Below are 24490 nucleotides of genomic sequence, written 5' to 3' on the forward strand. Positions count from 1 at the left end.
GGCCTCTGGAAGAGCAGCCAGTGCTGTTAACCACTCAGCCTCCCAAAGACTATTTTTTTTAATATACCAGGGTGGCCTGGGATGTATTTCAGTTGGTAGAGTGCTAACTAGTGGGCATAAAGCCCTTTATTCAGTTCCTAGAACATATGCCTCGTGTGCTAGTGCACTTGGTGTGGTGCCGGGGTAGGTATCCAGGCTCCTTGGGAGGCTGAAGCAGGAGAATTGCAAATTCAAGGCAAGCCTGGATAATTTAGAGACCATCTCAGAAGCAAAACAAGGGCTGGGAAATGTCTCATAGGTAAGAGAGCTCACTATGAAGATCTGAACTCAAATTCCCAGCACTCATGCAAAAGCTGAAAATGTCTGTGTGTGCCAGCCAGATTCCTGAACTCCCTGGCCAGCCAGCCTAACCAAAACGGCAAGCTTCAGGGTTAGTGAGAGAACCTGTCTGAAAACTCAGGTGAGTAGTGATAGCAAAAAATACCCAGTGTCAGGGCTCAGAGGTTTAGAGCACTGACTGCCCTTCCAGAGGTTCTGAGTTCACTTCTGGCAACCACAAGGTGGCTCACAACCATCCATGATGAGATTTGGTGCCCTCTTCTGGCATGCAGGTGTACATGCAGCTAGAGCCTCATACATAAAAAAATAAATCCCTAAAAAATAATAAAAAAGAAGAAAGAAAAAAAGAAAAACTGGGGGCTAGAGAGGTGGCTCAGTGGTTAACAGCACCGGATGCTCTTCCAAAGGACCTGAGTTCAATCCCCAGCACCCACATGGCAGCTCACAGCTGTCTGTAACTCCAGTTCCAGGTGATCTCACACCAATGCACAGTAAATTAAATACACACACACACACACACACACACACACACACACACACACACACACACACACCACTCAGTGCCCTCCTCTGGTGCACTCATGTATATACACAAACATACAAAACACATACACAAAGGGAGGGTATAGGAATATAACTCGGTAGTAGAGGAACATGTATGGGACCCTAGATTCAATTCCCAGAACTGCAAACATTTTAAAAATTTAAAGTACAACGTTCTGATTTTGCCATTGCTGCAAGGGCCCCAAACAGGAGTCCCCTATCTGTGCCCAAGTGCACCAGCATCCAGACGTTGGCCGCTAACACTGTCTTCGGCTAAGAAGGACCAAGGCTCCTCAGGTGGTCACTCGTTGACCCGCAGCACCTTTCAGTTGACAGAAAGCAGTCCTGCTTTTAAACATGAAGAGCAGGCTGGGAGAATCAAGGAGCCAGCTAAACAGACTCTTAGTGAAGAAATTAGGATAATTTGAATATAAATAGTATTAATTGAAACAAGTTTACATTATGAACAGTATAAATCGCAGTGATACCCTAAAAGGAGTAGTTTACTATAAAATGTATAACAAAAGCAGGGAGACTACATTGGGAAGTAAGCATGCTCTTGTCCCTGTGACAGAACAGCATAGGGTCTGCACAGATGCTCTAAGGCACTCTGCATTTCTTACTTACCCAGTACAGTGTAAGTGCCATGTAAACAGTTGATATGCTCTCCAGTGTGTTTTTACTTTATGTGTGTGTTTTCCTATATGTATGCAAAGTGTCCCATGTGCACTTATTTCCTTCCTTCTTCCCTTTCTTCTCCGCCTTTGATTTTTCGAGATAGTTTCTCTTTGTAGCCCTGGCCATCTTGGAACTCACTCTGTAGACCAAGCTGGCCTTGAACTCAGAGATCCATCTGCTTGTGCCTCCCACGTGCTGGAATTAAAGGTGTGCGCCAGCCATCTGGCTAGGTTTTATTTTCTTTGAACGGCTCCTGCAACTCAGGTTGGGTTTGAACCTGTCACTCTGCCTTTGCCATTTGAGTACTGATACTACAGGAGGTGGGTTTTGCCATGACAGGCTCTGATATGTGAACGTCTTTGAGCATTGTATCTGGGGTAGAGAGGTGACTCTGCAGTAAGAGAACCTGCTGCTCTATCACAGGGCTGGAGCTCACAGCCAGCACCGCGTCAGGCAGAGCCCTGTGAGCAGCTCCAAGCCGTTACCGGCACTTCATGCACATCAGTACACGAGACACAAAATCAAGCATTTTTACAAAAACAAAATTTTAAGTTTCCAATTTTGAAGCATTTCAGATTTTGACTTTTTTTCTTTTTTTAAATGATGCTGAGGACCAGACCCAAAACCTCGAAAATGCTAGGCAAATACTCTTCCACAGAGATACAGCCTCTGCATTTCAAACTTTCAGTTTTAAGATTAGAGTATTTGGGGCTGGAAAGATGACTCAGCAGTTAAGAGCTCTGGCTGCTCTTTCAGAGAGCCGGGTTCAGTTCCAGCACCCACATGGCCACTCACAGCCATCTGTAACTCCAAGGGATCGAAGGCCTCTGGCTTCCATACACACTAGGTACATACACAGTATACATGCATACATACAGGCAAACACTATATAATATTTTTAAGCCATGAGTCTATATTAATTAAATAATTGAATAAATGCAAAGTAGGGAGAGAGCCATCTCTTTCTTAAAGAACTCCAGTTTATAAAAGGAGAAGAAATGGCGATAAACAGAAAATCCTCATGGGCAGTCATACTACCTACTGTAGCTGAATCCATGAAGAGGCCACAACTGGCAAAATTTCAAAGAGAAATTAGATAGCCCGTGGTCTGAACGTATCATTCTGAAGGATGCGCTGCTCCTTGTGGCTGTGGATGTGGCACACTCCTCAAGCGTGGCCCTTAGTGCCTCAGCTCACAGCGTAGGCTCAGAAAGGCAAGAGCAGTCACTCAGACCTTGTGATGACAGCTCACACCAGGCATGGTGGCACACACCTGTAACCCCAGCCCCCAGAAGTCTAAGGTGAGAGTATTGCCATGAGTTCAAGTCTAGACTGGGCTACACATGAGAAGCAAACCACTCAAACTGTGTCTCAAGAAACCCACAGGACAGAAAAAAGAAAAGCGTGTCCCCTCCAGTCTTTCCTCCAAGTCCCCCAAATCCACCCAAGGAACAGGCATCACATAGCTAAATTGAGGGACCTTCTATAAATTAGCTGTGTCCTCAAAGTATCAAGGTCAAGAATTCCAGGAACAGACTGAGGAGTCAACACATTTGTAAGAGACCAAGAGATGTGGGAAAATTCTACGTGGTGCCCGGATTAACTCCTGAGCATGAGTGGAGAGTTTAAAGGCTGCAGTTTGGCAGATAGTGTTGCGCCAGTGTCTGTTTGCACGTTGTGACAAGGGCAGGCAGGTGATGGCAGATGGTATGCACCGTGTGCTGCTCTGCACTTGTGAGTTTGAGACTGTTGGTAACATCCTGTGCCTGTGCCTAATGCCTGGGAACCCCGTCTCATTGCAGGGATGATGCAGTGTGTCATTGCTGTTGCTGACAAAGTGTTTGACGCCTTCCTGAACATGATGGCAGAAAAAGTAAGCCTCACCGGAGTGGCAGCCCGCGCCTGCTGGAGGCACACAGAAAGCCCCATGGCCCCTGTCTTCTCACTCTAGGCTAAGACCAAGGAGAACGAGGAAGAGCTGGAGCGCCACGCCCAGTTCCTGCTGGTGAACTTCAACCACATCCACAAGAGGATCAGGAGAGTGGCTGACAAGTACCTGTCTGGCCTGGTGGACAAGTCAGTAGGATTTCTCTCTAATGCTGTGGTGCATATAAACGTTGGTAGCTTAGAACACAAACTCAGATGTCAGTGGGCTTGTTACAGCCCCGTCGTAGCCAGGAACCATACTCATGCTGAGCCACTGGTGCTCACTGTCTCCTAATACAAGATTGAGCTGGAAGTCCCCTAGTAGGGTGAGGATCCTATGAGCCCACACTTGCATTTTCCCACTGCTTGTGCTGAGAGATAAAGCTGTCTCAGAGCACGACAGTTCACCGAGACCTCCCAGAAGGTTAGCTGGGGTCATCTCTGAGGTAGAGATACCACATTAGGACACACAGCCCACCCACAACTTCCTGGGAATGCCCAGGGGTTCTAGAGCCTGTCACAGAGGGTGCGGGATGGGCCAGGAACCGAGAGCAGACCCTCACATACCGCACGCAGTCACATCAGGCCTCTTGAATGGTGAGCCACATACAAGATGAGCACTGCACAGCATCCATCGGCAGGGACCAGGCAGCTGCTTTGCTTCATTCCAATATTTGTGTTGTTCTCTTGTGCCATAATGTGAGAAATACTGAGGAGCCACCAGCAAAATCTAGACTATCTTTGGAAAGGGGGTGTGTAGCCTCAGTACTAGGTTGGTCTGGGCCTGAGGACGTTTCTGACCAGCCTCCACCCGCCCCACTGTGGAGAGAGAGGTGGGTGGTGCCATGTCCTCAGTGGGCCCATGCTGATGCAGGTGAAGCAGCAGAGGTGGACAGCGCAGGCTCCCAGAAAGCTCATCTTCACCCTGAGAACCGTTTCCTGCTGTAGGTTTCCACACTTGCTCTGGAGCGGGACTGTGCTGAAGACCATGTTGGACATCCTGCAGACCCTGTCACTGTCACTAAGCGCTGTGAGTGGATCCGCTGACACATGAGCTTCCTTTCCATGTGTTGTGCTGCCGCCCTCCTCTAGTCACACCCCTGAGCCTCACTTATGTACAAGTGGTAGATGGAGTGGGTACCCGAATTGTTCCCTGGGGGCCCATGTGGGGCATGTGGTGGGAAAGGGTAGCAGCCACGCTGTGTCACGTGCTTGGCAGAAGTACCGTGGTGGCTTAGGGGTTGTTGGTTTCCAGGATATTCACAAGGACCAACCTTACTATGACATTCCTGATGCCCCCTATCGGATCACGGTTCCTGACACATATGAAGCCCGGGAGGTAAGTCCACCTGGTTTCCTAGAATGAGGGGGTTCCCTGGGAATGTGAAGACAAGTGCTCAACATACCTTGGGTCCCCAAGTCCCCAGCATTTAGCAGTACTCTGGTTCTTGGCACTGTACCATTGCAGGGAAACACCTGAATTCCCAGGCCTGTGCTTCCCACTGGGCAGCCCTGCCTCTGCAACAGTCCTGCTTTAGCTGCCAACGGCATTTCCAGCTGTGAGTCAGCTACCAGCCCCTCAGGTAGACACTGAGCAAGCACAGTCTTCAGAGCTCAGTCCTCTGAGCCTGCTAACTTCTTCACTGTAGAAGAGAATCACACGCTCTGGTTTTGCCATATCATGGGCAATTGGGTAAAATAGCCCCAGATGAGGAAGATGGCCTGGGAGGCTTCTCCCCACTGAGTCTGACATGGATCCCCTGCTGCAAAGGACTGAACTAGCTCAGCACTCCTCTAGCCTGAGGCAGGGGTCTGACCTAACTCTGGCCTCCCCAGATGGACAAGCTGTCAGTCGCAAGAATCCAGACACAGTGCTGTGGCGCCTGTGAGGACTCCTTTCTACCTAGAACAAGCCTTTCCCTTTAGTCACTGACATGGGACATGCTGCACAGTGGCCTTAAGATACACTGTTCATATCCGGACATGGTGGCACACACCTGTAATCCAGCACTCAGAGAGGTAGAGGCATGCGGATATCTGTGAGTTTGAGGCCAGCCTGGTCTACAAAGCGAGTCCAGGACAGCCAGGGCTACACAGAGAAACCCTGTCTCACAAAACAAAACAGAAAAAAGATGCTGTTTATGTTGTAGGCTCTGCCACGCAGCCTTCCTTATGCGGGGACTTCAGATCACAGTGTACTCAGAATTCCTAGCCCTGGGGCTTTGGATTAGTGCGTGGTCACTGATAGAGCTTCCATACCCATTACCATAGACTAGGTGGTCTACTGATTTTATCACAGTTCTGGGGATAAAACGTCCAAGAACAAACGGTTGGTGGGGAGTCTTCTGAGCTCATTCTCCTTGGAGTGCGGATAGCCCGCTTCTCACTGTGCTCTCACATGGTCTTCCCTCTGAGGGTATGTGTGCCTGACATTCCCGCATTTCTTCTGTGCATAAGTACAAAAGCTGCATTAGTCAGGGTTCACCCCGGTGGCCTTTAGTGGAATCGCCTCTTTCAAAGCCCGGTCCAAATGCACTTTCATTCTGAGTTTCTGAGGATCAGGCTGTCTACATAAGCCAGTCACTGCACGCTGACTTCAGGTTGTTCGACTTCCAGAGCATCGTGAAAGACTTTGCTGCACGCTGTGGCATGATCCTGCAAGAAGCTATGAAGTGGGCACCCACAGTCACTAAGTCCCACCTACAGGTACTTTCTGCAAATATCAAAAAGCAGTCAAAATATAAACACTAGTGTGAACAAACAGAGAGCACAAGCATCAGTCTAAAGCCTGCGGACAGTGCTACCCAGGGCTGCGACTCGGGTTAGGGGCCTGGGTCTCACCTCCACACTGCCTACGGTGTTGAGGCTGGGGGAGGACTTGTGGCTGCTTGCTAGGTTAGGTGTGGCAGTATGGGGCTCTGGGACAGTGCCACAAGCCAGCAGGAGTGCCACTTAGCCTTGATGCATTATATGCACCTGAGAGTGTGGTGGAGGCTGACGTGAAGTTCTGCCCCCGAAGCACAGTCCAGGCTACATACATAGATAGATCTGCATTTCTTCTGGCTAAAGTGCTGGCTTGCAAAGAAAACAAAAATGGGGCCTGGGAAGATTGCCCAGCGGTTAAAAGCACTGACTGCTCTTCCAGAGGATGGACCAAGGTTCAATTCTCAGCACCCACACACATGGGCAGCTTACAAATGTCTATAATGCTTGTTTCAGGGGACGGACCTCAGCACCCTTCATACAGACATACATGCTGTCAAAATACCAGTGTACGTAAAATAAAAATAAATAAATTATTTTTTTAAAAAAAGAAGAAGGCCAGGCTGGTGGCACAAGCCTTTAATCTCAGCACTCGGGAGGCAGAGGCAGGTGGATCACTGTAAGTTCGAGGCCAGCCTGGTCTACAGAGCTAGTCCAGGACAGCCAAGGCTACACAGAGAAATCCTGTATTGGAAAAAACAAAAAAAGAAAGAGAGAAAACAAAAATGCCACAGTATATGGAAGGGAAAAAGCCTTAGAAGGAATCAAACATTAGGAAAAAGAAGGTACCACTAGAAGGAATCTGAACCTCTTGAGCGAAGCCTGGGAATTTACCTCAGTAGAACTTTTTAAGGGGAAGCTAATTTTGTTTGTTTCTTTTTTCAAGACAGAGGTCTCTGTGTAGCAGCCCTGGCTGTCCTGGAACTCAGTATGTAGACCACACTGATCTTTAACTCACAGAGATCTGCCCACCTATGCCTCCTGAGTGCTTGGATTAAAGGCATGCGCTACCACACCAGGCTCAAGGGGCACTATTTAAAAAAATATCCCTCAGCCAGTCATGGTGGCCCACACCTTTAATCCCAGCACTCAGGAGGCAGAGGCAGGCAGATCTCTGTGAGTTCAAGGTCAGCCTGGTCTACAAATTGAGTTCCAGGACAGCCAGGGCTACACACAGAAACCCTGTCTCAAAAACAAAACAAAATAACCGCCCCCCCAAAAATGTCTTCCTCTTGGTGAAGCACAGGAAGGGCAGAGCAGCTGGCTCTGAGAGTCTTGGAGGCAGTGTAAAATGCACCGAGCGAGAAGCCATGACTTGTGCCTCTAATTACTGTGAGGTTACTCCTTCCACGAAGGGGCTGATCAGTACTGGGAGAGAGATCTGGACCCAGTGTCCACACAAACGAGGACAAAGCCAAGCCATCATTTGATACCTTGTACTTTTAATATTTGTCTACTGGAATTCTTCAGATGGTTTTTCATCAACTCATTAGTGTTTGAAGAATATCTGGTTTCCTTCATGTCATGTAGAGGACAAGAGCCAATGCCACTAATGAAAGCAGGAACCCTTAGTGCCCAACAGTTTCAGGAAACATAAGAACAGTAGCCAGAGCTCCACCTCACCCCCGCCCTGCTGCTTTTTTATTTTTTTCAGGCAAACTTAGCCTTAAGAAGAAAATAGAGGCCGGGTGATGATAACGCATGTCTTTCATTCCAGCACTCGGGAGGAGGAGGCAGGCGGATCTCTGAGTTTTAGGCCAGCCTGGTCTACAGAGCGAGTTTCAGAATGGCCAGAGCTACACAGAGAAACCCTGTCCCAGGCATACTGCAGCCCAGTCCCTTGTGTTTTCCCCAGGAGTCCATCCCTTCAGAGCCCTGACGTCATGCAGCTCTCACTGACCAACTGCTTGCCTTCCTGTCCCAGCCTCGGCCTCTCAAGTCTTCTCTCCTTGGTGCCCACAACAGTGATCCAGGCTTAGTAGCAAATCTGACTTGGCTTTTAAATTTAACCATTCCTCAGTCCCCATCACCGCAGAGTCTGGTCCATAGAAGGACCAGAAATTCCTAAGACAGTGTTGTGTGTTTTCTCTGTCTCCTCCTGTTCCTGCTCCTGTGGTGAGGAGAATATGTCGCAAGTGTGGGACCCTTCCTTCTCCTCTTGCTCTGCCATGTGTCCCTTTGTCCTAGTGTCCTTATTCTGGTTCCCACTGCACATGTCCCTCTGTAGCCGAGCTCTGCCGTAGCAGAACAGACATCTGCACGTGGCCTCAGTACAGCCTGCGTGTTTACAGCAGGCCTGGAGCTATGCAGCCTGTTTCCTGCAGCTGGCAGTACACTGCCTGAAAAAAAAAAATGTGGCTACTGGTTCCTTTTGTTCCCTGAAACCGCTGGGCACTAAGGGTTCCTGCTTTCATTAGTGGCAATGGCTCTTGTCCTCTACATAACATGAAGGAAGCCAGATATTCTTCAAATACTTGCAGTCAAGAATGGTCCCCATGACATAGCCTGGCGACCATGTGACAGCCCCTCGAAACTCAGGGCCACATCCACAGCCGGCAGACCCTGCACTGAAACCTGGGGTCTGATCTGAGGCTGTACACATCTGTTAAGTGAACTGGCTTGTTTTCTCCCATTTCAGGAATATCTGAACAAACATCAGAACTGGGTGTCAGGACTGTCCCAGCACACAGGACTGGCCATGGCCACCGAGAGCATCCTTCACTTTGCCGGCTACAACAAGCAGAACACGACTCTTGGAGTATGTGCAAATGTCCTGTGGAACAGTGAGCCCCTGATCCGTGAGAGCAATAGCATAGGGGGAAGGGCTCAGCCTGTATGTAGATTTTCATGAGAGACATCTGTAGGTGCATGGAACATCTCTTAACAGATAGGAATTAATGAGGTGCCCATACAGTCATTTTCCTATTGTGCTCAAGTTTTGAAATATATCCAGCTGAGCACTGCTGGTGCACACTTTTAATCCCAGTACTTGGGAGGCAGAGGCAGGAGGATCTCTATGAGTTTGAGGCAGCCTGGTCTACAAAGTGAGTTCATGACAGTCAAGGCTACACAGAGAAACCCCTGTCTCAAAAAAACAAACAAACAAACAAAAAAAAAAAAACAAAAGGAAAGGAAAGAAAGAAATATATCCATTTTAGAAGGTAAAACGTGATTCATTAATGAAATCTGACTTTCCAGTGTCTATAGAGAGGAAAGAAACTGGCTTCTCAGACATGCAGAGCATTTTATCAGTCACACTGGCTGGGACTCAGCCTTCCTAGTGCTGGGACCCTTTATTACACTTCCTCATGTTGCAGTGATCCCTAACCATGAAATTATTTCATTGCCATTTCTTTTGTTTGTTTGTTTGTTCCGAGGCAGGGTCTCTCTGTGTAGCCTTGACTGTCCAGGACTCACTTTGTAGACCAGGCTGGCCTGGAACTCACAGCGATCCGCCTGCCTCTGCCTCCTGAGTGCTGGGATTAAAGATGAGCACCACCACGCGTGACTCTCATTGCCATCTCATAACTGTAATTTTGCTAATGTTATGATTGTAGTGTAAATATCTGACGTGTGTGGTATGTGATATGTGACTTGTGAAAGGGGTCATGACCCACAGGTTAAGAACTGCTGGTCTGAGCCAGTCATTGGTGGCACACGCCTTTAATCCCAACACTCAGGAGGCAGAGGCAGGTGGATCGCTGTGAGTTCGAGGCCAGCCTGGTCTACAAAGCGAGTCTAGGATAGTCAAGGCTACACAGAGAAACCCTGTCTCGGGGGGGGGGGGGGGAGCAGTAATTTTGGAATTGGGCCAAAGTTTAAGTCAAGATGGGACGGACAGTTAGTTGCACTTGCAGCATATGGCTGTGTTGTACTCTAGACCCCCACACACAGTCGGTACAAACCCTGAAAACTGCCAGCTGTGGTGCATGCTCAGCCCTGGATGGGCTGTGGGATGTGCAGAGCTGAGGCCTGTCGTCATGGAGCTCATGCCTTGGTGTTACTGAATTTACCCTGAAGACCTTGGCCTTGGCAGATGTGGCCAGATGAACTGAGCATAGCTGGCTGTCCCTGCCTTCCTACTCTAACAGCACAGTAGATTGTCAGCAGTTAGGGCAGAGAGACACAGATCTACACTGCCATCTTCCTCAGCCTGCAGAGGTCCCCTAGAATTTCAGGGTCCTCAGCTCAGGCCAAGCCTGGACTTGTGACTTTGATGCTGAAAGGATTTCAGGATTAACAGTAGAGCTGAAGAAGCTGTATCAAAGTTGGCTTGGTTTAAGATAGTGTCTCACTGTGTCACCCTGGGCATTAGAAGATGGATTAAAGACTGGGTGTGGTGGCGCACGCCTTTAATCCCAGCACTTGGGAGGCAGAGGCAGGCGGATCGCTGTGAGTTTGAGGCCAGCCTGGTCTACAAAGCGCGTCTAGGACAGCCAAGGCTACACAGAGAAACCCTGTCTCAGAAAGTACATTAAGTACATGGGTTAAGAGAGGCTCTCAAGGGGCTAGAGAGATGGCTCAGTGGTTAAGAGCACTGGCTATTCTTCCCAAAGGTCCTGAGTTCAATTCCCAGAAACCACATGGCGGCTCACAACATCTATAATGAGATCTGGTGCCCTCTTCTGGTGTGCAGGTGTACATGCAGACAGAGCACTCTACACATAATAAATAAAGAGGGCGGGGCTCTCAGAAGAAAGCAAGACATGCGTGTATGGGTACAGGATGTTCAAGGTTAATCACAGCCTGGTGATCCTTGGCTTATACCTCAAAGAATTGCTGAGAAACTTTTCTCCTTTCTCTTTCACTGGGTGAGTGATATGAGGGGTGGCTCCAGACATCTTGAATGAAATTATAATATGATCACATAAACCAGAAGCTACTGGGCTGGTAGTCTGTGCTGAGAATCTCAGAAAACTGCAGGTTCACGGCTAGGAAGGGAGAAGGGCCTCAAGCAGCTATCAGCACACTGTGCTGGAATCTTTGGGTATTGCTGGCAGATGCTTCAGCAGGTTCCCTGGGTGAGGGCCTTCTTTTCCCCTTCTCTTGTTTCCAGGATTTTCTCTACCTTCCTGTTTCGCTTTAGGGTCAGGGCCCCAGCTTTGGGCTCTCCACTCCCTGGAGGGCACATAGGAGCAAAGGCACTCCTTAAAGCCAACTGCTCTTTTCTAGGCACCAGCCAGCCAGCGGTCTGTTTTGCTGGAAAGAGTTTTTTCATCTTTGTCCTAGGAAGTTATAAGTTACAAGTAAGGAGAAGACACTTGTGGTTTTGTTGCTGTTGTTGTTGTTTTGTTTTTTTGTTTTCTTTGTTTTATTTTTTTAGAGTGTCTCATTATGAAGCCCTGGCTGGTCAGGAACTCACTCTGTAGACCAGGCTGCCCTTGAACTCACAGAGGTCCTCCTGCCTGTGGCTCCCGAGTTCTGGGATCACAGGTGTGTGCCACCACATCTGGCTGGGTGGACTCTCGATGGTTAGGAAGAGGTGCTCTCTGTTCTGTTTGATTGTTTGTGCTTGAGAGCCTAACTAAGGCGCCTCTGTCCTGCGAAAACAGAGGAGACTAGAGTCCCCAAGTCCACATTCTCACAGTGGCATCTCATAGTATGTATGTATGTAGTGCTGGGTTCCTTATTCTCAGCACTCGGGAAGCAGAGGCAGCCAGATCCCTGAGTTCAAGGCCAGCCTGGTCTACACAGCAAGTTCCAGGACAGCCAGGGCTACACACAGAAGTCCTGTTTCAGAAAAAGACAAAGTTAAGATTTTCCATGAGGCATGTAAGTCTCTAGATGGCGTTCGTGGATGCTCACTTATGTGTGCTCGCCAGCACTGAAAGCTGGGTAGTCTTTGCATCAGAGCTTGACTTCTTTCCTGGACTCTGGTTAAACATAAGAAAAAGATGATGTTTCAACATCTCAAACTGCTCTCTGTACTTGTCCGTAGGCAACTCAGCTAACTGAGCGCCCAGCCTGTGTGAAGAAAGACTACTCCAACTTCATGGCATCCTTGAATTTGCGCAACCGCTATGCAGGCGAGGTACTTCTCTTACATCAGAGGCTGTTCTGAGCATCGATTTGATGCCATTTAACTATCTCACAGTGCAGCACGAATGAGGGATCTGGTGATGTGGAATTTACTCCCTTGGGGCAACTTGTGGAGCCTGGGTACCAGCACTCGCTGGCGTGTTCCGGGGCACGTATGACAGCTACTGAGCCCCTATGCAGGAAAGTGATGTCACACGGGCACATTCAGGCAGGCCAGGCATTTTGTTGAGTGGTAGCAAATGTGTGCAGTGTCGTGCATTCTCCTGGACACTTACTAAGTACCAGTATTCTAGTCTTACAGAGAAAGGCTCCTGAGATTAAATAGCTTGCCAAAAATAGGCTCAGGAGCGTGTCTGCTGACCCCACACAGAAAGCTTTCACCCATACCAGAATTTATTCCTGGCTAACCAAATCATTCCCCTACCTGACTTCCGTTTTCTCTTCCACAAACTCCAATCTAGTCAGTACTGAAGGTGAAGACCGACATCCTGTGAAGTTTATTAGAGCAATTTCCTGAGAGCTGCTCACCCCTCAACACTCTGCCTTTTGCTCAGTCCAACGGCTGCTCTTCTCCAGGGGCTCTTGGCAGAGAGCCCCTTGTTATACTCAGCATCTGCTAGCTGCATGCGGAGAGTTGCAGAGAGCCTATTCCGTGTCATCTTGAAAGAGTCATAGCTCCTATATACCAAGTATATGAGTGAGAAAGTAATAGTTCTGAAAAAAATTATATATGAAAAATAGTAAAGCGGTCTTTGTTGGAGTCATTAATTGGATCTGAAAGTTTATTAACTAGCTTGTGTCCATATGCCTTGTCCACACCCAGCCCCATGGACACTGATGAGTACATGTGTCCATCTCCAGGATCAGGGCTGGTGAAAACACCTGTATAGAGTTTCTGGAGAGATGCTGCTCAGTGACAGCATCCCTGGCGTGAGCTCTAGTTGGGGCAGAGTCCCTGGCCAGTCCTCACTCATATGCCCGGCTGACTGACACAGCTCCTAATAAGTGTATTTCTTAACAGGTGTATGGGATGATCCGGTTCTCAGGCGCCACGGGCCAGATGTCTGACCTGAACAAAATGATGGTCCAGGATCTGATTACAGCTTTGGACCACAATAACCCTCAGCACTACACCCAGGCCATGTTCAAACTGACTGCAATGCTCATTAGCAGCAAAGGTAACACACAGAAGTTTCATGGGATTCTGGGTTCATTTCCAAGTGAATGTTTGCTTACACACGCTGATGACCTGAACCCTGTCAAACAGAGCTGGAGCCCTGCTAGTACAAGTCTCCGTGGCATCTGATGAGCCCTATTATAAAAGGCATGGTTGCCCCAGGTGCTGCTGGCTCTCATGACAGCCTAGGGAAGCCATGTTCAGGCCCAGCCAGAGTCAGAGCCTTTGACAGATCTGTGTTTGGTTCCAGACTGTGACCCGCAGCTCCTCCACCACCTGTGTTGGGGGCCCCTCCGGATGTTCAATGAGCACGGCATGGAGACCGCACTGGCCTGCTGGGAGTGGCTGCTGGCTGGCAAGAATGCGGTGGAAGTGCCGGTAGGACACTGAGCCCAGCTTAGCCCGTGTGTGGCGGGGTGAGGGACAGGGACGCCGCCCTGCTGTGCCGTCAGCCAGGGGAGGCGCTGGTCTCCAGAAGGAATGTTGTGAATGGTAAAAAGACCATGATGCTGGAGTGGTGTTTGCAGGGCCTCTATGTCAAAGGCTCAGGATGGCAGCAGGCTCTGTGCTGAGGCTGGAGGATGTGGGCTGCTACCCACCGATGCTGCAGCTGACTGGGAGCAAGTGCTTCCTGACTTTCTGTGTGGGATCCGCCACCTTACCCTAGGTCTGTGTCTAGGTTTACTGCTTCATGGAGTCTGCAGGCAGGACTATACCTGTTGAGTAACCCTTTTCTGAAATGATTGGTACAGAAACCATTTCAGATTTTGCATTTTTTTTCTTCAGATTATGGAATATTTGCATGTATACATGAAGTATATTTTATGGGACACATGTCCCATGTGCAAGACATATATTCATGTATGCATCCTGTACATCTTATGTACCATAGCCTGAAGACTTTTTTTTTTTTTTTGAGACAGTGTTTCTCTGTGTAACAGCTCTGGTTGTCCTGGACTCACTTTGTAGACCAGGCTGGCTTTGAACTCACAGAGATCCACCTGCCTCTGCCTCCTGAGTGCTGGGATTAAAGGTGTGCGCCACCATGCTCAGCTCCTGAAAACAATTTTAAGCAACATTTTTTATAAATTTACTTATTTTATGTGTATAGTTATTTTGTCTGCATATATGTCTGTGTGCCTCATGCATGCCTGGTGCCTGAGGAAGTCAGAAGGCGGCATCACATCCCCTGAGATGAAGTGAGAGATGGGTAGGAGCCAACAGATAGATGCATGGAACAGAATCCAGGGTCTCTTCAATAGCAACAACTGATATTAACCCCTGGACAGCTGCCTGCCCCACGCCCATGCATTATTTAATGTACCTACTTGGTGTGTTGTGTCAGGCTTCCCCTCCACGCTGTTCCGTAGAGCCACCCCCTCGCAGCCTCTAGCCAGAGAATTAGAACTGATTCAGCCACACTGGGCAGAGCAGTGTTTATGAGCACTGTTGTCAACCCTCACGTTGCGTCTTGGATTCCAGGTGCCCGTGAACATGAACTTGCAGCCTATCCTTAGGGTAGGTAGTTTGAGCCACTAAGGAGCCTTAGTGGCAAGGATGGTGGAGCCAACTTTACATAGCGCCTGTCCCAGGTTGTGGGTCCTGAAAGTACCCATGTTGGGAGTCTAACTGTTCTTCCCAAGGGCTCTTTCCCAAGAAAGTGTCATGGCTGACCATGGTGGTGCATACCTTGGCAGGGGCAGGTGGATCTCGGTGAGCTCAAGGACACCCTGGAGTACAGAACAAGTTCAAGGCTACACAGCGAAACCTTGTCTTAAAAAAAAAAAAAAAAAGCAGGGGGCTGGAGAGATGCCTCAGAGGTTAAGAGCACGGGCTGCTCATCCACAGGTCCTGAGTTCAATTCCCAGCAACCACATGGTGGCTCATAACCATCTACAATGAGATCTGGCGCCCTCTTCTGGCCTGAAGGCTGAATACTATATATATAATAAATAAATCTTTAAAAAAAAAAAAAAGAAAAGCATGTGGGGTGGGCTCAGTAGGGACCTCTCAGCATATAGCCCTAACATCCCCTTTGCCTGCCAGGACAGTGTCACCATGGGTGCTCATGGATTGGATTTCTCTGCTTCCTAGACCTCCTGTTGCTCTCCCACCAGCAAGACCCACAGACTTGTTGTATGACTTAATGCTCACCTGCCACCTCCCTTTGACCCTTTCTGTCCTCTCTCTGCTCTGCAGCAGCTGTGCTCCAGCCTGCTGCTCCTGCTCTCCCAGGCTTGCTCCTGGCCAGCTGCATCCCGTTTCCTTTCCTTGGATGCATGTCACTGCTGGCCTTCTGCCGCTTACTTCTCGGAGCATGCCCCTTTGTTCCCAGAGCCTAGGAGGCTCTGCCACAGAAGTGGACTAAGACACATGAGTGGAGCATGGCCTCTGCTTGACTACTTTGTCCCATCAGTTCTAGGGTTCCCTATACTTCCTATCGATCTGCTCTCCCCTTTACTACAATAAAAACATATCTAACAGTAGGCCAAAGCCAGACTCCAGAAGAAAACGCAGGCGGGTGTAGTTCCTTGGTACTCTTGGTTCCCACCTATGACAGTGAATGGCCTTGTCTGCACCCTCCTAGCCTCCCAATGGCATCTGTGCCTTCAGGCATCAGGAGGAAAAGCAGACGTGAGATGCCATTTTACATAGCATGCCTAGGCTTTTCCTGAGCCTTGCCAGAGTGGTCCCCTAGTGCTCATGAGAACCCAGGAGTCAGCGCAAGGCACAGAGTGTCTAAGTGAAAATGCCTGTGCCTGGTACTGGGGATTGAACCCACGGCCTTGCAAATATGAGGCAAGCACTGTACGGCAGGATCCGCAGCCCCTTGAGCCATGTCTTGCAAGAGGCTAAGTAGGCAATGGTGCTGGAAAGGGAGCCCATGTCCTTTAGGTCCTAGGACAAGTCTAAGTGTGGCTGGTGGGAGAGCAACGAAGTGTCTGGGAACCAGAGCCTGCATAAGCCACGCGCTGCAGGTACTTCCTCAGTTCAGTTGTAACTGTTCCTCTATCCAGCCTCTTCCAGACCACCTGGCTGCTTCACCTGGGCAGCCCTCCTACCTCCATACAGAAACGTCCCGGGCCCAGCGTGGCTAGCCAAGGGAATGACTCAGATCTTGGCAGTGGCGCCTGCCTCCCTTGGACTTCCTGGGCTACTCACAAGTCTGATAAGTCAGTGAAGGGTTACCTTTGTGTCATGGAAACCCTGCATATGGTACTTGCCCTCCTTAACACAGGTAGTGTCCAGAATTGTTTCCAGGAGTCACCAGGACAGAGCCTGCCCTGCATCAATGCATCACAGCTGTGCTGCGCCATGCCCTGCTGGGCGCATGGGCTGGGGTGACAGTCAGGCTGTCCTGGGACACCGGCATGTGATCCTGTTTCATACTTCCCTTGCCTTCTAGTCCAGTATTGTTTTGTTTGTGTTTGTTTGTAAGGAAGTGTCTCATTCTATAACGCAATGAAACTATGTAGCCCAGGCTGAGTGTGAACTCATTAGTCCCCTGCCTCAGCCTCCCGAGAGCCTGGGTCACAGGCATGAGCTGCCACATCGAACCTTATTCAGCAGTTGAGAAACAAAGCACCACCCCTGTGCTCTCTGGAGGAGCTGAGCGATCTTTTCCACTTGCAGTTTATGCGGGAGATGGCAGGGGCCTGGCACATGACAGTGGAGCAGAAGTTTGGCCTCTTCTCTGCTGAAACGAAGGAAGCAGACCCTCTGGCAGCGTCAGAAGCAAGTCAGCCAAGGCCTTGTCCACCTGAAGTAACACCTCACTACATCTGGATCGATGTGCGTGCCTTCCCTCAAGCTCGGCTGTACAGCCAGCCTCAGGGACAGCTGGGGCAGGCCAGCACACCAGCCAGCCTAGGGGCCCTGACCTGAGACAAAGGGCGACCTCCAGACCCCTCCTCTGGTCCTCCCTGACTCCCAGAACTACTCTTACTAGCTTATTGCCAGCACTAGGATGAGACTGGCCCACCCCAACTTACGCAGTTTTTTTTTTTTTAAATCTTTTCCCAGTTCCTGGTGCAGCGGTTTGAGATTGCCAAGTACTGCAGCTCTGACCAGGTGGAGATCTTCTCCAGCCTGCTGCAGCGCTCCATGTCCCTGAATATTGGAGGAGCTAAGGGGAGCATGAATAGGCATGTGGCAGCCATCGGACCACGTTTCAAGTGAGAGCTCTATTTCTCTGGGGGCAACCGGGTGTCCCGTTACTGTTGCGTGGGGCATAAATCATGGTGTGGGTGGGTGGGTATCTTCTCTGGTGTTTCAGTGCAATATAGAGTAAATCCTATGGCACTGTCCTAGAATTATCAGAAAGAACTTACAGAAGACACGAGATCATGTGCCTCTAGTTGGTTAAGGCCCTCTTCCCCACCCCAGTACAGTCCTTCTCACCAGGGCGTGGCCTCTGCTGTCCCTGTGAGGGGCCGCGGCTAGCACCGGTGTGCTCATCTGCCCGCGCATGATGGAAGCTCTTGCATCTGCCTCTTCCCTGAGCACCTGACCCTGACCCCAGAGCCTACTGACCCCATGTACTTCCCCCACCACGTACAGAGAAGGCTGGTCCTCTTGTTCACCTATAATTTCCTACAATGCAATGTAAAAAGGTAGAGAAAATGATTCCTAAGAATCATGGTGGCGCACGCCTGTAATCCCAGCACTCGGGAGGCAGAGGCAGGAGGATCTCTGTGAGTTTGAGGCCAGCCTGGTCTGCAAAGTAAGTTCAGGACAGCCAGGGCTGTTAACACAGAGAAATCCTGTCTCAAAAAACCTGAAAAGAAAAGAAAAGAAAGATTCCTTTGGTGCTTTCCAGTAGCGTGTAGCTGTCATAGAATTAGCTGCCTGCACCACCACATTGAACAGCCCTCAGGATCAGCTGGCCTCATAGATAGACACAGAAAAATGAGTGTGCCCTCCTCCCTTCTCCTGCCGCCCTACACATCCACATGCAGATACTTTTGGTTCCCTTACAATGCTGGGTCTAACCTCTCTTGCTTCCTTTGACATCTAAGGCCACTTGGGGTAGAACAGGCCTGTCTGTTGTTCTGCCCAGCACAGGCCATCGCCTAGGACTCATTAGCATATGGTAGTGTCTATACTTCTGCTGGTGTAGACAGCCTCTGTCAGGTCCATCCTGCACCTTAGGCCCAGCCTAACTGACCACAGTGCCCCTGCACCCCTAGCTGGGCCTGGAGAGTCCAGGACAGCCTGTTTCTACTCCATGTGACCATGCTTGTTTCACTGGGTCCTTGTTACTGCCAGCTGTAGCTGGAATCTGTCCGCTGAGAAGAACCCACTGCAGCTAGACCCCACTGCAGCTAGACTTCCTGCTCCTCACTGTGCAGAGAGCCATGGGCTAACCCACCCCACTTGACTTCTAATCTCCATCCTCGCCCAGGGCTCCCTGCAGGTGGGGGCAGAACAGTGCCTCCACCTGTGCCTCCCAGCACTGCTTAGGCCTTTGCTTAGCAGCAACCAAACACTAGGAAAGAACCCCCACCCTTTAGGTGGGACTCAAAGCCCAGTCACAGCATCATAGAGTTCATTTGCTTTTCTCTCAACAGAAATGAAGCGTGCTTTGTTTTGTTTTGTTTTCAGAAGCCTTTACTTACTCACTTCATGCAGTGCTAGTGATGGAACTCAGGTCATCAAGCACTCTACACTCACTCAGGGTTCTCTTACCCAGAATGCCAGTTTTTCTGGGGTGCAGGGCCTCGCTCTTCTACAGAGGTGCTAGGCTACATCTTAGAATAGGAAAGACTTTTATTTTAGTTACTTAAATTATCTTAACTTTTCTTTGTTTTTGTTTTTCAAGACAGGGTTTCTCTGTGTAGCCTTGGCTGTCTGGACTCACTTTGTAGACCAGGCTGGCCTCGAACTCACAGCAATCCGCTTGCCTCTGCGTCCCGAGTGCTGGGATTAAAGGCGTGCGCCACCACACCCAGTTAAATTATCTTAACTTTAGGGCTTTATTGTACCATACTTTTGTGTATGGTACAATAAATCTATGTACCACGCATAGATTTTTTTTTTTTTAACATGGCACCTAAAGACATAGGCAAGGGGATCAGAAATTCAGGGTTATCCTAGCACTCCAAAAGGGAACTGAAGGCCAGCTTGGAATATACAAGACTTTGTCTCAAAGGGACAGAAATAGAGCTGGCCAGGGGTGGCGCATCCCTTAATCTCAGCGCTCGGGAGGCAGAGGCAGGTGAGGTCCAGGCCAGCCTGATCTACAGAGTGAGTTCCAGGACAGCCAAGGCTACACAGAGAAAGTTTGTCTCTAAAAACCAAAAGGAAAGAGAGAGGAAGGGAACGGCCACGTGATGGCACCCTGGCTGGACTGTCTCGGGCTCTGTGTTCAGGGCTGAGACCACACCCCTGAGGCTCAGCCCTTGGTTGAGGCTCCATCCTTGTGGCTCTCTCTCAGACTGCTGACCCTGGGCCTGTCCCTCCTGCATGCTGATGTGGTTCCCAATGCAACCATTCGGAATGTGCTTCGAGAGAAGATCTACTCCACGGCCTTTGACTACTTCAGGTATTACCTCAAGCTGTGTGTGCATGTGCCAGACATAGCCACAGCCCGGCTAATGTCACCCTGTTCTCCAGGAAGCTGCTTACAGAAGGACATGGTCTGCCAGGTTCATGCTCACCACCCTCATTCGTTGGACCTTGTATGGCTAGACTGGAATATTCTCAACCAATGGGACATGCAGATTGTCCCTTGAGTTTAGTTAATTTAAGAGATGAGGGCAGAGGCCCACAAAGCCCTCATCCTGAGGCGCTTCAGGTAGTTAATAGTTCCCGAAAGGCATAGAGATATTTTCTTTAGTGTCTCTGTGACTAATTAAGTGCCTGTGTTGCTGTAATAACCTCCTACCCGGCTTCTCTCAGCAACCGTAACTGAATTCATTGTGTCAAATCAAAGATTTGCAGGTAAAAGACCAGGGGCAGGAAGCAAGCCTGGAGAGATGGCGCAGCAGTTAAGAGCGCTGCTACTTCCCAGGGCTCCTGAGTCCTGGGCCCAGCACCCATTTCAGGCTTTGGCCTTCTTGTCTAAATTAAGAGCAGCCGGGCACAGTGACAGTGACATACACCTGCAGTCCCAGGTGTGTGTGATGCTTTAATCCCAGCATTCAGGAGCAGTGGCAGGGAGCTCTCTCAGTTCAAGGCCCAGCCTGTTCTACCGAGTGAGCTCCAGGACAAATAAAGCTACACAGAGAAACCCTGTCTCTTGCAGAGGGGAAATGCACTTAAAAACTAATCCCCAGCATGGTGGTGAATGCCTTTAATCCCAGCACCTAGGAGGCAGAGGCGAGCAGATCTCTGAGGTGGAGATCTATAGAGAAGTTCCAGGACAGCCAGAGCTACACAGAGAAACCCTATCTTGAGAAAAAATAAGAGCATACCGTTTACTTTTCCTGGTACTATGAATGGCTGCTGCACAAACCCCTGCACATATCAGCTGAGTGGGCCTTGGCAAATGTAGACCGGGGCTGGGTTCCCAGCACCACATGGTGGCTCACAAATGTAGGCTGTGTGGTGGCATGTGGACAGCTAAGTTGTCATCTACCACAGCATATGACTCACCAGAAGCTGTAAATGTGAGCCAGGCGTGGTAGTACATGCCTACAGTCTGGTTGATCTAGAGGCTGTGAGGTGGGACAGTCATGACCAAGGCCACCTGCAATTTATATATATGGAGTTACAGGCAGTCTGAGGTGTATAGGTAAAGCTGAACAGAGAGCACACAGGCCTGGGCTACTAGGACAGCTGTGCTTCCCATGGGAGTCAGTGACGTCATCCCCGCTGTTGATTAGCTCCAGGCTAAACTCCAAGAGTCAACTTTTTTTTTTTTTTTGGTTTTTCGAGACAGGGTCTCTCTGTAGCCTTGGCTGTCCTGGACTCACGTTGTAGACCAGGCTGAAGGAGTCAACCTTCATGTCAGCCATTTTCTAGTCCCTCACTCCAGTCAGCCCTTCCCTCCCGTGGTTGTTTGCAGCTGTCCACCAAAATTCCCTACGCAAGGAGAAAAGAGGCTGCGTGAAGACATCAGCATAATGATTAAGTTTTGGACTGCCGTGTTCTCAGATAAGAAGTACCTGACCGCCAGCCAGCTTGTCCCTCCAGGTAAGCATCACCCACAGGAGTGCACAGAAGCGGGAGGGGACTCTGCAAGTGGTTCTGGGAAAGCCGGACAAGAGAAGAGTCAGGGCCCAAGTGAGCCCTAATGTTGGTCATGCCTTACATTGCTGAAAACCCAGTACTTGCTGTCTGCTACCTTTCCCCCAACCTACACTGACACAAACAGCAAGTGAAGGACAGTCTTTCTTGTAGCTTCTCCCTGGACCAGCTCACTTCCCAGGTGCCCACTCAGTAGGGTAAGGCCAGAATACCTAGATGAATTCAGCATAACCCACTGTCATCTGGTAAGGTGCAGTCAAATGAAGATAGCTTCAATAGTGGGGGCTCCAGGCGCGCCCTCCAGGGCTGCTGAGCTGAATCTGAAAGGAAGCAGTGTGTGTGTGTGTGTGAGAGAGAGAGAGAGAGAGAGAGAGAGAGAGAGAGAGAGAGAGAGAGAGAGAGAGAACACAACATACACGCATACCATACATATAGCCAAAGTATACTGGAGCTTATAGCTTTCCAGGGCAAAGAACAGGCCAGTCAGGAGAAACCAAAAGAAAGACATGTTTTCGTCCCTCTGAACACAAAGCTGCTGTAGAGAGGTGAGGGCTGGGTTCTTTTAGGCAGAATTTGTCCCCTGGATGCTCAGATTCCTCCTATATCAGACAATACAGTGTTGGTAAGCAAATGTCAAAAACAAACAAAAACCCCTGATGACAGGGTCTGAAGAGATGGCTTGGGGTTAAGAGCACTGTGCTCTTCCTGAGGACCTGGGCTCAATTCCTAACACTCGTATCCTGGCTCACAACCATCTGTAATAGAAGATACAACATTGTTTCCTGTCGTCCATAAACACCTGTGCATACATGCAGGCAAAATACTCATACCCAGCTGGGCGTGGTGGCACATGCCTTTAATCCCAGTACTCAGGAGGCAGAGGCAAGTGGATCGCTGTGAGTTTGAGGCCAGCCTGGTCTACAAAGTGAGTCCAGGACAGCCAAGGCTACACAGAGAAACCCTGTCTCAAAAATACAAAAAAGCAAAAAATAGGCCAGGCGTGGTGGCGCACACCTTTAATCCCAGCACTCAGGAGGCAGAGGCTGGCGGATCACTGTGAGTTTGAGGCCAGCCTGGTCTACAAAATGAGTCCAGGACAGCCAAGGCTACACAGAGAAACCCTGTCTCGAAAAAAAAAAAATTCTCATACACGTTAAACATTTTAGGGCTGGAGAGATGACTCGGTGGTTAAGCGCACTGGCTCTTCATCCACAGGACCCGGATTCATTTCCCAGCTTGTTATCCCAACACTTATATCCTCCCGTTCCTCCCTCCCTCCCACTTTCACCCTATTCCCTTCTCCTACCTAGGTCTATGACTGAGGGGGGCCTCCTTCCCCACTATATGGTCATAGGCTATCAAGTTTCATCTTGGTAGTCTGCTTATTCTTTCTTTGAGTGCCACCAGGCCTCCCCACCAATGGGAGGTGGTCAAATATGTGGCACCAGAGTTCATGTCAGAGTCAGTCCCTGCTCTCCACATAACTGTGGAGAATGTCCTGTCCCTTGGGTAGATCAGAGTAGGGGTTCGATGTTTACTATTGTATTGTCCTTCGATGTTATTGGTTCTTTTTTGTTTTTGGAGTTTGTTTGTTTCTTTGTTTGTTCGTTTGTCTTTCAAGACAGGGTTTCTCTGTAATCTTGGCTGTCCTGGACTCGCTTTGTAGACCAGGCTGGTCTCGAACTTACAGAGATCTCCCTGCCTCTGCCTCCTGAGTGCTGGAATTACAGGCGTGCGCCACCATGCCCGGCTCTATGATGTCTTTCTTTTTTCTGGACAAGGTCTTTTCCCTAGCCTGGAACGTGCCCAGTGGACTGGGTTGGCTGGCCTGCAAGCCCCCTCCACCTCCACAGCTTCAGGATTCCAAGGATGCACAGCCACACCCGAACTGTTCAGTGTGGGCTCTGGGGAAGGCAACCTTGGGTGCCTGTGCTTGAGCCACCTCATTCCAGAGTCTGTAATGTGTTTGCCCACAGATAACCAAGACACCCGGAGCAACTTGGATATAACTGTGGGCTCTCGGCAGCAGGCTACACAGGGCTGGATCAACACTTACCCCCTCTCCAGTGGCATGTCAACCATCTCCAAAAAGTCAGGTTGGTCAGGGTCGGGATGGGTCTTACAGCTTTAGTGCGGCCTTGAGATCCCGTCCTAGTGGTGTGAAGGACACTCACTCAGATGACAGAACAGGGTAGCTTCTTCTAGGTTCTAGAACAGCAGGGACTGGGGATGGCAGAGCATAGGGCAAAAGGAAAGACAGGGCAGGTCCGTGCCTCAAAGGACCACAGCTATGGTCATGTTTGCTCCCTAGGTATGTCTAAGAAAACCAACCGGGGTTCCCAGCTGCACAAGTACTACATGAAGCGCAGGACGCTGCTGCTGTCACTGTTGGTAAGACCCATGGCCACAAGTACTTCCAACTGTGTGACGTGTAACACCCCAGGGTGGGCCCAGCATGTGGACACCTGCAGAAAGTGCTCTGGACACTGTGTTTGTTCTCACCAGGCCACTGAAATCGAGCGTCTCATCACATGGTACAACCCGCTGTCGGCCCCAGAACTAGAGCTGGACCAGGCAGGAGAGAACAGTGTTGCCAACTGGAGGTCCAAGTACATCAGCCTGAGCGAGAAGCAATGGAAGGACAATGTGAACCTGGCCTGGAGCATCTCCCCGTACCTTGCTGTGCAGCTGCCAGCCAGGTAGGCCTTTCCTCACCCCGTTCCACCAGGAGTCCAGGGCAGTCAGCCGCCAGCTGTACCGTGAGTGCCATGAGCTGCAACATGGCTCCTGTCAAGGACACTCGGCACACTGACCCTTAAGATCTTGTCAGCTCCC

At 49.8% G+C, this 24490-nt stretch overlaps 1 protein-coding gene across 1 annotated transcript in view; it reads left to right on the forward strand.

Moving 5' to 3' along the window:
- PI4KA (phosphatidylinositol 4-kinase alpha) overlaps positions 1-24490 on the forward strand; it is a 128328-nt gene that overhangs the window by 84073 nt on the left and 19765 nt on the right. Inside the window, exons 25-40 of the mRNA XM_084800346.1 lie at positions 3363-3433; positions 3512-3636; positions 4435-4516; positions 4742-4825; positions 6103-6192; positions 8888-9007; positions 12188-12280; positions 13310-13466; positions 13716-13843; positions 17099-17257; positions 17489-17640; positions 19902-20009; positions 21474-21601; positions 23632-23751; positions 23967-24046; positions 24161-24354. Coding sequence (XP_084656472.1) covers positions 3363-3433; positions 3512-3636; positions 4435-4516; positions 4742-4825; positions 6103-6192; positions 8888-9007; positions 12188-12280; positions 13310-13466; positions 13716-13843; positions 17099-17257; positions 17489-17640; positions 19902-20009; positions 21474-21601; positions 23632-23751; positions 23967-24046; positions 24161-24354 — 1891 coding nt within the window. The remainder of the gene's footprint in view (positions 1-3362; positions 3434-3511; positions 3637-4434; positions 4517-4741; positions 4826-6102; positions 6193-8887; positions 9008-12187; positions 12281-13309; positions 13467-13715; positions 13844-17098; positions 17258-17488; positions 17641-19901; positions 20010-21473; positions 21602-23631; positions 23752-23966; positions 24047-24160; positions 24355-24490) is intronic.

Source organism: Acomys minous, assembly GCF_964271855.1.
Source record: "Acomys minous genome assembly, chromosome: 11".
Lineage (NCBI taxonomy): Eukaryota > Metazoa > Chordata > Mammalia > Rodentia > Muridae > Acomys > Acomys minous.